The 11,501-nt window shown below is 33.4% G+C and overlaps 1 protein-coding gene and 1 long non-coding RNA gene across 10 annotated transcripts; one reads left to right on the top strand and one right to left on the bottom strand.

Moving 5' to 3' along the window:
- Window positions 1-220: 220 nt before the first annotated feature.
- Window positions 221-7,106, bottom strand: LOC148629491 (uncharacterized). Of its 8 annotated transcripts, none has more exons than XR_015916459.1 (5): window positions 6,988-7,106; window positions 4,973-5,080; window positions 3,170-3,254; window positions 2,618-2,850; window positions 221-1,290 (listed from the first exon to the last, which is right to left on the bottom strand). It is a non-coding gene; the product is annotated as an uncharacterized LOC148629491 (long non-coding RNA). The 8 variants fall into 8 exon arrangements; XR_015916467.1 differs by having other exon boundaries at window positions 4,979-5,080; XR_015916458.1 differs by having other exon boundaries at window positions 6,932-7,071.
- LOC148629490 (uncharacterized) lies at window positions 7,024-10,643 on the top strand. Of its 2 annotated transcripts, none has more exons than XM_088552179.1 (6): window positions 7,024-7,050; window positions 7,616-7,851; window positions 8,680-8,767; window positions 9,175-9,307; window positions 9,724-9,803; window positions 10,328-10,643. In XM_088552179.1, exons 2-6 carry the CDS (start codon window positions 7,631-7,633, stop codon window positions 10,442-10,444), a joined length of 639 nt encoding a protein of 212 aa, XP_088408305.1. In that variant the 5' UTR covers window positions 7,024-7,050; window positions 7,616-7,630; the 3' UTR covers window positions 10,445-10,643. The 2 variants fall into 2 exon arrangements, with proteins under 2 accessions (XP_088408305.1, XP_088408298.1); XM_088552172.1 differs by lacking the exon at window positions 7,024-7,050 and adding an exon at window positions 7,227-7,317.
- The last annotated feature ends 858 nt before the right edge of the window (window positions 10,644-11,501 follow it).

Genomic DNA, 11,501 nt, shown 5'->3' with positions numbered 1-11,501 from the left:
CTTTTTGGTCACTAAAAGTTCCATATTGGTTCAAGTCATAGTTCAAAAATTAATCTAAGCCTTCCATTTGGCTGTATAGCAATCAGGTAAAAAAACTGATAGATAGATACATTGCAGTCTTATCCATATCTTTCCTGCTCTGTATAGGAACTGGCAGGTCAAAACTAGTATTTTAAAACAGTAAATTAGTTCTAATATGGCATTGCATTTTAAAATGATAAAAAGCACTAAAATATTTATTAAAATCAACAATGAATATACCAAAATTATAACAATGAGGAAAAGTAGCAACAAATGGACTAGTAAATGAAACTGTAGAATCCTATAATAATAATAAATAAGGAATCAATGGTACATGTAAAATATATAACATAATTGTAAATACCACATTTTTAGGTTCATATATTGCACATCAATTTCTTAGTTCTCTTTAAATGTTAAAAAAAAAAGAATTAAAATTTTAACAGAAAAGTTCTGTAAATCATTTAACAACCTGCTGAGTTACTAATGCTGGTTTTAATCTATTAGGCCATTAAAAGCAGTTAATATCTATTAAGGAGCATTCTTACAACCTTTTGAACATGTCAACTCTGTGAAAAAAACCTTAGTTGGATTATCTACCCTAGAAAGTTTATTTCATGCTTATCTACCATAAAATGTTCAGCCTTAATATTAAGGAAGTAGACCTAGGGTAAGGAACATTACTCTTACAAATCATTGGAACGTTTGTATGCAGTTTTTTACATCAATCTCATTGAAGCATCAAATTGATTTGGACTGATCTCATTCTGTTTCAAATGAAAGCTTGATAGGCTTTGGTGAAATTGAATATGATACAAACATATAAATGATTAAAAGAGTTATGTCCCTTACCCTAGGTCTACCTCCTTAAGTTTCATCAAAATCCATTGAATTGTTTAGAAGCTGTACTACATGAACTAACCTACAGATCTGGTATAATCTCCAAAATAGGTTTTGATGGGGTCTAACAAGGATAAATCTTTAAAAAAAAATTCTGTACTACCTAATTCTGATATCCAAAGGTTGTAATAGGAAAACTGAGTGCTAGGGTTGAAAAAATTCAGTACATTTTGTTAACCTGAAGTGTCTATAAAATGGTTTCAAAAACTTTTTTAGACAAAGATAACAGAAGTCTATTTTACAATTCCAACAGATGATATGGTTACTATTGTTGTTCTGTCTGATATTGTTCTCTGTACACATGGGGCACTTAACAAAGGAAACATCTGTGTCACCAGATTCTAATCTGATCTGTAAATACTGGATCTTCTATCAAAATAAATAAATATTGGTATTTAATTTAAAAAGGTTTATACTAGTAGTATCAAGGAAAAATGTAAAATCAACCTTACACATGTACATGTTTCTTGTCATTAACTGCCTTTAAGATGGTAAAGAATAGAAGAATCTTCCAGATAGAGGGACAGAACAAGAGGATCACAGAGTCTAAATTACTCACCTGGTTGAATTTTGCTTTTCAAAGGCAATAAATTTAATAAGTTGTCCAACAATATTGACTCCAGAAGACTATGGTAGGACTTATCATAAGGATCATTTCAGCAATTGAAAGTTTCTATCTATCATAGTTTTCAAGATATTGGCTGAAAACTAAAAAAAAATCCATCATTTTCCCCTTTCAAGGGCAATAGCTCCTAATTCCAATGGAACAAATTGTGATCCTTTACTTGCTGATCTATTCCTTCACTCTTATGAGACTGACTTTATAGCTGATCTGATCAGAAAGAAAGAATATCTTTTGGCTAGATCCTTCAATCTCAGTTTCCACTATATAGATGACATATTATCTTCAAACAATCCTAATTTCGGGGATTTGATACCACGCATCTACCCAAAAGAACTTCAGATAAAGGATACTACAGACACTGTGAAGTCAGCCTTGTATCTTGACCTACACTTAGAAATCGATGGTAAAGGAAAACTATTGACCAAACTTTACGACAAACTTGATGACTTTTCATTCAGTCAACTTTCCTTTCATCTGTGGCAACATCCCTTCAGCTCCTGTGAATGGAGTGTTCATATCACAACTCATACATTATGCCAGAGCTTGCCGAAATTACGCAGACTTTTTGTATCGCGCTAGAACTCTAACAAATAGGCTTCTGGGACAGGGTTATGTTGCTACAAGATTGAAGTCATCACTACAGAAGTTTTATGGTCGTCATCATGAACTCGTGGATCATTATGGTGTATCCATCAGCACCATGAAAACTGATGTATTCAACGGCTCATAGTTTTCCTTTCCTCGTTTGTCTACCCTGGACTTGACTTTTTATGAGCAACTTGGCGGGTGTTTCTAGAAAAGCAGAGGACGCTTACCCTACCGGTGCACCTGGTCCATGCTCCCAGTTTTTAGTGGAGTCCAAGTTGCTCATTTACTTTTGTTGCTTTGTATGTATGATTTTAGTTGCTTTATGTTCTTTGTTGTGTGTGTCTGTTTTCCATGTTGGGTCTTGGTCCCTGGATTGCATTCTTTTGATTACTGCTATAACCTTGGTTCCCTTGATTACTCTTACAACATTCAATACTATACAGTATTTAAGTATACCAATTTGGTATTTAACATCAATATTACATTAATGTATTAGGCTCCAACCAGTCAATCCATGTATTCATTATTGGCATCGGTTGATATTCTTCCCATAATGACATGAGTTGGGCACTATGGAAGGTAATTTGCATAGAATTCAGCCATGTGGCATAGAGTGAAGACAGGAGGACTTTCAGATGGGTATTTTGGAGGTAAGGTTGCTGACAATTCTAACGGAGATAGGTATTTCATTCTATGGCTCTGAATAAGAAGGTCATCTACAAAGAGAGAATCAAATTATTGATTGCATGTTTATTGCATTAATAATCATCAGCACAGAAACTTTATCTATTTTTACCAAAAAAATTATTGCATGAAGTTGTAAAATTGAGATAGTTTGGCCAAAATCAATGAAATTTTAAAAATGCCAGTGAAGAAATTTGGTATTTAGCTCAAGTTGTTGTTTTTCTATTAGAATCTTGAAGTCTTGAATATAAGATTGTTTAGATACACAAATGTTTTAAGTTTTCTTCTACAGAGATGACTGCAATCAGTTTCTCAAGAAACATTTTGTCCAAATAATTGAAATACATTTACCTAGTAACACTGTAGGGTTGTCATCTGATGGCATACATATATTGACTAAAATGTCTTCATTTGTAAATCTCACAGGTATCATTAACTGAAAAGAAAAGTCATAATAATTCAAATATCAGGACTTGAATAGTTTATATTTAGACCTTTAAAAATTATCATGTTTTGAATTGAGATAACCATAAACACTGAAGTTAGGCAATCTAAACTACTAAGCCTTTCTCGTTACACAGAAGAATTATCTTGAAAAAATCTGTAGTGCAACTTGATACATGGAACTCTTTTGTTTTACTACAATTACAGCAAATAATTCAAGAAGAAGTTCTCCATTCTGCATCTGAGATTATTTCAGTGATGGGGAAATGGCTAGGTAGTTCTGATAATGAAGTTTAGTTAACCACCATGGGTGCTTCACTTCAAAATTTTGCAATAATTTAGTATTCTAATCCTTGATTAGCCCCATGCAGGTCCAGGTGTTAAAAGAATAGGCCTGCAGCAGCGCTAAGCTTGTCGTAAAAGGCGACTAAATAGTGCTCAGAACCCTAGCCGGGGGCTAGGGCACTCTGCCCACAGAGCAACTGGGATGTGTGCCCCAGGTGGTGGAATGGGGTACCTCTGGCGTGTTACATGTTGGGATTGTCAGGCTATAATACGGAAAACCTAACCGCAAACCATAGTGGTGCAACATGTTGGGAAAGATGCCACGTTCTTCGCACGTTAAAGAACCCTACTGTGGTATTCTCCCGCAATAGGAACCATAGGGCTCCGCCACAGGAGGCTAAATTGCCTGACCCTACCCAACTCTCCTTATTTCCAGTGGCAATCAAAATTTATCAACCCCATTGTCCTTGTGCCCATCCCTTATTCATTTCATCATCATTTCATGTTCATTTTATCATCAATTTCATGTTCATCGTCTGAATATAGCTGAAATATTGCTACTCGGACATTAAACCCCAACAAACAAACAAACATAATCCTTGATTACAAATGTGTTCACTAAGAAACAAGAAAATGTTCATTGTACTTAATCTAGTTTTTTTTTCATACAAAAGTATGACCTTTTAAATCATTATATAACAAATATAACATGAAGTTGCATGCTTAGTTATGCTATGTGTACTCCCACACATAAAGAAAGTTGATATCAGACAGCACCAAAAATCAGTTACAGCAATATGTCCCATCTATATGATGCCATACACCAAACTTGAAATCAATCCATCCATCTTTATAATTCTATATATTGAAAAAAGGTAAAGTCCCACAAAACTAAATGTTAATATGACAGAGCATCCAAAATTGCTTACAAGGTATGCCATCTTTATAAAGCATCACACCAAAGTTTAAATCAATCCATCCATTAGGAGTCTGGATAATTGTGAAGAAATTTGGACAGCCAGAATGATGAATTATCCCTATAATGATTGGGGCTATCAAAAGATACATGATAGTATTAAATCTAGACTTTATACCATCAATCCATCATGTATGACACAGACCAATACTTCCCATAACAAACATTGTTCTAAAAAACAGGGATTCAAAAGCATTTCCTACCAATCCAAAAATGTAAGTAATGATTTGAATTAATCCTATTAATGTACTCATCATGTCCAATACAGAAAATACTGCTTCAAAAATTATTTTGGTGTTATTCCATTTGTGTATTTAATATCATGTATGACAATCAATCAGCAATGATAACAATGTGCCTGGTTAACTGAAAATCAAGTTGAGATGTCTCAGTCAGATTACACATGGTAAACAATAGTGAATGTTTGCTATTATTGACATTCAGGTTACCATTACATGGTAGACTTCAGTTGCACCATCTAATGCCTCTTGTGGACCTTCAGTAATGACACAGAAACTCTGTTCTTCACTATCAAAAAAAGATTGACAGGCTATTACCTACAAAATGTACATAATGCATTCAGAATACAGTTCACATGCTTACATATCAGTCTACTTCAATGCACAACAGTAGAATTTTTTTTTCAACCTGAAAATTTTATTTAAAATTTAAAATGTTTTGAGTGGCAATATATGATTTAACCAATCAGGATTTCTTTCTTATATCTCCAACTAATGCATGTTTGTATTCTATAAAGTTATGAAACCCTAAAATTACCCATGAAAAAATGTACAGATCTCTTGAATGGTAGCTAAGCCTGCAGAAGTGAAAAGTGATATCTAGGAACAAAGAAGAAAGTTCAGTTAGGACCCCTTTTGGCCTCATAATTTGTGCATTTTTAAAAATTTGATTAAAGCCGATTTCTCGGTAGTAGTAGTAGTAAAGTAAAATGGTCACAAACACTGAATACAAGCTGTTTTTTTTACAAGAAATATGATGACATTCCAAAAATGACAGTATGCATTTATGTAACTTTTACAAGAACCGTAAACTTATAATATTTCTGCAAATTTTAACATGGTTTTTGAGTGGAACGGATGCATCCACACAAGTATTCACCCAATATATTTTTATATGAGTTGTAACTGACAATTATAAAACAAAATATATGAAGCATGAGAACAAACATGCATGCGGCCATTGTTTAAAAAAGTGAAAACTGCACAAATTCTGGTGTTTTCCAGCCTTTTTAACAGATTTTTCCAACTTCAGCCAAGTTTGAAGGGCATATATGACCGTTTATGCTCAAATGAATGTCTTAAACCAATCGAATCAACTATAAAACACAATAAAGAGTAGGAGAAACATCATTAAATTTTATTCAGGTAGACTTTGATTTTGAGGCAAAATTTTGCCCTTACCGAACTAACTCCTTTAGTTAACTTATACCCCTGTTAATTGCTGATGTACATGTAGGTGCATAGAAACTTTGATGCATGCTGAGATTGAAATGCTCGACACTCTAATACCTCTTTGGATTATAAACAACCCTACTGTGATAATTAATATAATTCTAGTTTAGGTGATATATCAGACATTATTTATTAGCACAAACACATTTATCATAAATGGTTATTGCTTGACATAAACAGAAAAAAAAGATAAAAAAAAAAAAAGCACGCTAATAAAATTTAGTGCCATCTTAGTGCATGATGCAACAGTAGTACTAAGTACATGTAGGTACATAATGTACTAAGTAATGCATGATAATTCAGTATTACAAGGGCTAGTAAGCAGGTAGTAAGTAATTCATGATAATTCATTGTCTCAAGGTCTCAAAGAATGGTTCTGTATCATCTATATTATTTGTATTTTTTTATCACGAACTGTAAATCTCTTTTACTGCTATGTGGACTTAGCAAATTTAATTTTATGTAGTACAAAATCCTCATAACAGTAATAAATACAAATTTCAGATAAAACATTAAAAGTCATCAAAGCATGATTTCAGTCAGACAGGAAGAAACATCCTACAGAACTCTTTGGGAGTAATTTAGTTTTGTACCTTCACAAAAAAAAAAATATATATGCCATTATGGTTAGTTACTTAAATTCGGATACATTTTTTTGTTTCTGGTGTACTTTAGCAGTTGACCTTTCTTTTCATTTTACACATGTTTAACATATGGAATAACTCTTCCAACAGATAAGTTATCCCAAGTCTACTAGAACCTAGGCGGTCATCAATTAGGCCCCTCTAGCTTAAAAGTTTACCCTCTAAGGCTCTTACAAATCAAACCAGACTATTAACCTAGGCACTGGGAGTCAGTGACCAGTTCATATTTCTTCTTTCACACGGGGACTGTTTATTACACTACCTGATTTGTATCAACCGAAAACGGACTCACCTCTTCAATTTGTAGATCTAAATTATCTTGTAAGTCTCTTGATATAAGTTGTATACCTCTTCATATGCTATTTATACTCTTGACTTCCGGTAACTGGATTCAGCCTATATTACCAAACGGTGAGAAATTCACCACGTCTTAGTTCGTATACTTTCCTTCTGTTTCACATCGTTACTCGACTGTCTAGTTGTGAATACCACTAGTTCAGGGCAAAGATACATAGCTGATTTTTTATGTTCTTTGTTGAGTGTGTCTGTTCTTTGTTTTGCCCCTGGATTACCTTGATTACTCTTTCTATAAATAGCCTTGAATAATAGATGACTTCGAAAAGTGTGATATATCCTATATATTCACAAGTGCCCATATTACAGGATTGTACAGTTGGTGTAAGTCCTACCTCTCTGTCTTAGAATTCAATAAATTGTTGAATTGTGTCAGTAATGTGACGAAATTAAAAAAAAATAATATTCTAATTTAATCTAAATGTGGTAGGTGTACGTTAATTTATCCAGAATTAACCAATAGTTGCCTCCTCTTGCATCATGATTTGTTTTACCAGAAAACTTTATCAGAAATGTATTTATGTGACCTTCTCAAATCCAATAATAATTAAAAGAAAACAACATTATAGTTAAATACCTCCCGAAATATCTTCATACAAAGTTGTGTATCAATATTAATCAGGACGTTAATCTAGCAATGAAGAGTCTAGAAGAAAGATGGTGGGATTTGAGTGATAATTTGCAAGTTGACGGGAATCATACTCAAGACTGGTGGAATATTATACGGGGACGTTATAGTGAGAAGCAGAGATATTACCATACATTGGACCACCTCACTGAAATGTTCCGACACTATGATGAACATGCATTCAGACTTAAACAACCTGAACTTGTATCATTAGCTATTTTCTTTCATGAGTAAGTTATTTCAAAGTTACTAGATCGATTGTCTTATCGTCAATTTTAAAGCACCAATTTACTTATTGATATACACGTAGACTAGATAGGAATTAGAAAGACGAGTTAATACGAATTTAACAAAGGACTTCAGCGCCCACTATCACAGTCATCCAGTATTATGTGTGTAGTACATACTGATACCGTTTAAGTTGTACTAGATGACCGATAACAAAAGCTCTTTGGTTAGTTTATAGAAACTTTTAGTCGAGATTCTGTTTATAAGGCCGAAACAAGCGAACTGTTACTGTTTTGTATATATCATTAGGCAAAAAAGCATTTGCCATTTGCCTGCACTTAATTTTGCCATTTTTTTTAAGATAAAATACATCCAGGAGAGGCATAAATGATGCTCTAAAACGCTATCTCCGCGGAGCTTCGGGGGGGGGGGTTCGCCCCCCCCCCTAGACCCCCTGCCGTAATTTTGCCTACACTTCAATTTGGCCTCAGCTACGCGCCTGTATCAGTACCAAAGCATTATCAGCGCATGCTTATTTTCCTTATTTTATTTTGGTATAGCCAGTAGTATTTATACCTATTTTACATCAGAATCTTCGTCGGCTTTAGTAGTCAGATATTTATTATTCATGTAGCTGTTTAACCAGATTGGAACACTATAAAAATTCATGCAGATTCGGTTAAACTTGTCGCAATATCCAAATTGAAATATGCGTATTTATTGTCATTATTTTTTGATAGCTATTTTAATATGCACCTCATGTACATGGTAGTCAAATGAATGAAATATTTCAGGCGTAACAATATATTTTTTTTTAAATTTTATTTCAGTCTAATATATGATCCAACCCAAAAAGACAACGAGGAACAAAGCGCACAGGAATTCGTCCGCTTTTCCCACGAGACTTCAGCTAAATTGGTATAACTAAAAGAAAAATTAAGTGGATATTTTATTACAATATTCTACCACATACAGTGTAGTTTTTATACTGTAGTTTGGGATAGATTTCACATTCACATAAAAATGTCATCTGTAGAATAACGCTACCAGTCTTTATATATTCATTGGCAAAATTGTTCACATTATATTTGTATTTTTGATGTTATTAGTTATTGCTTCATGTGATAAGATATGTTGTCACCTAATTTCAATTCTCAATATAGCACAATAACAGAGCTGTATCAATCATTCTGATACATGTATATTGTATTCATAAAAAAAGTGGACGTATTCTTTATCATGTCTGTAGTAATATAGCTTGGATAAGAATGACTGTTCAGTTAATACTACTTTACGTAACGATAAATGCAATCCGCTGATTACAGACCGAGTCCGATTGCAGTACAGTGAAGGAATGGATCCTTTTAACAAAGAACCACATAGCAACAACCGAAGGTTCTGATGACTATCATTATTTCCTGGATATAGACATGGCTGTTTTGGGAAGGCCTGAGAAAGGTGTGCAGGTTAAATAACAAGATTCGATGAAAAACAATTTGGTAGCCCAATGCAACATTATTTGTATAGAGGTACAAACATCACGCTCTTTGTAAAACTTGATGTTGCACTCGGTGAAATCTTAATTTATGAACATTTGGAGAGGAACTGAGAGTTTTACAAGCTTTGAGCGGACTGATGCCCCATCATATTTGTTTCCCCGCTCTTCAATGTGCATGCGAAACAAATAGACCACGGTAGAACCAGATATAGAAAACTCAAAATTCACGGTAGAACCAGATATAGAAAACTCAAAATCATTTTTGCAACCATTGAAACCAAGAATTAACTTATTCAAACTTGACTGAATCAGATTTTTCGTAAACGATTTTCGATAATGTAAAACAAGATCATTGAATTGTAAAATTACTTTCCAGAGTACAAGAACTATGCCGAGCAAATTAAAAAAGAATATTCCTACATCCCAGACCCGGAGTACAAAATAGGACGGACCCAAGTAAGTCCTCGGGTATATTGGATTCATTTATTGTTATTTAATTATCAGACGATTTGTAAATATTGTTTATTGTATAGCAATATATTTCCCCAGAGAAAGCATATATACATCTCACAGACCCTACTTGCATAGGTATATAAATAAATAATATTTCTTACTCAAATAATAAAGCTGTGTAAAATTTAGGTGCAATATATTTCCACATGAGCTCATGAAACGTTGTGATGTGAGTTGGTTTTACGTCTAGACTTTAAATATACAAGTGACCTTTTAAAACTAGTTCTTCTCAGGTGTGTGATCGAAAATGATACAATCATAAGAAATATATTTATTGTTTTTACATACTAGTATAATAGCTATTTTGTCAATATTTCGTATCAGACTGCAGCTTTTAAATGAGTTGAGACTTGAATTGCACCTGCCAATATAGCCCATTTATAAATATGAAGATGGTGTTCATACCATTCCTCCTAACAGTTCCTGTTGCATGTTGTCTAAATTTTTATTTTGATGAATTATTTCAGGTATTGACCAATTTTAGCCGGAGGGGAAGATTATACTCTACTAAAGAATTCCACGAAAAACTAAGCGTTAGAGCCAAAGAAAATATAATGAAGGAAATTGATGTCCTAAAACAGTGAGGCAATGTGATTAAATTGAATATAAAGAAAAATTGCAACTGAATTTACCAAGCATTGCCTCTGGTTTACCTCTGTATGTGATCTTGCGATGCCATTGTAACTCTGTTCAGAGCATAAAACTCATCAGACTTGTTCACAGCCAATATTTGTCGTACCACGTGAAATCTTTGTTATACCCAGAATAAATAATTTTGCAGTATTACTTTTGTGATTTTCTGTAACATGTAAACAAAGTAGTTTGAAATGTAATTTAATCCCGGAATTTGATATTCAGTTATACACTGCAGTTTAATTTGGATTTTATCTGAAAGTATGTAAATGGATTTGTTCTTTAAAAACAATTCCTCCTATACTACAGGAAGTAAAACTGAGACGAATAAATGTAAGTAACCTGTTCTGAAATGCCATGTGTACCAAGTAAAAAATAAAAACAGCGCCGAATATGTCCAGTTTCAAAGACAAACGGTACTAGTAAGCAAATCATACCATTAATGATATAACATATAGAACTTCATACAGATAAATATTCTAGGACCCCCTCCCCATTGTAAGGTACATGTACTGTTTTTTTTTTTACACATAAATATATTACTCTGAATTTCCTTTGATCGACCCAGCAACTCTCCTCTTTTTATTTGGATATTGATATGTCAGATTTTGATTGTTTTTTCTTTTTTCTTTGGGTGAGGGGGGTGGGTGGGGTGGGGTAACGGATTTTTCATGATGATTTCACAGAAGTTGTTCATTAGGTTGTTCTACAGTATATATGGCTTATCTCGAGGGATATCTCCAAGGAGAATTGAGAAAAATCTCTAGACCTTAGTATTTGAATCTAAATTATTACCATATTAGAAGTTCTTTATAAAATTGTATAATATTAATCACACATTATGTACTCAAAACTCAATATTCATTTTGGTAAATCATGCGTATATAACCTATTGATTATACATGTTTAATTCATTCTATTCTTACCGATGACAATGGTGTTGCCTTATTTCCTGGAAATAGCAGCTCAAGTGGTAAGTTAAAAAACGATTTAAAAGTTGTGCGCAAT

This window comes from Perna viridis, chromosome 1, assembly GCF_037379345.1.
Source record: "Perna viridis isolate PV_CMFRI_1.1 ecotype Kerala chromosome 1, ASM3737934v1, whole genome shotgun sequence".
Classification (NCBI taxonomy): Eukaryota; Metazoa; Mollusca; class Bivalvia; order Mytilida; family Mytilidae; genus Perna; species Perna viridis.
Note: the sequence above shows the minus strand (reverse complement) of the source record. Positions and strands in the feature narration are given on the sequence as shown.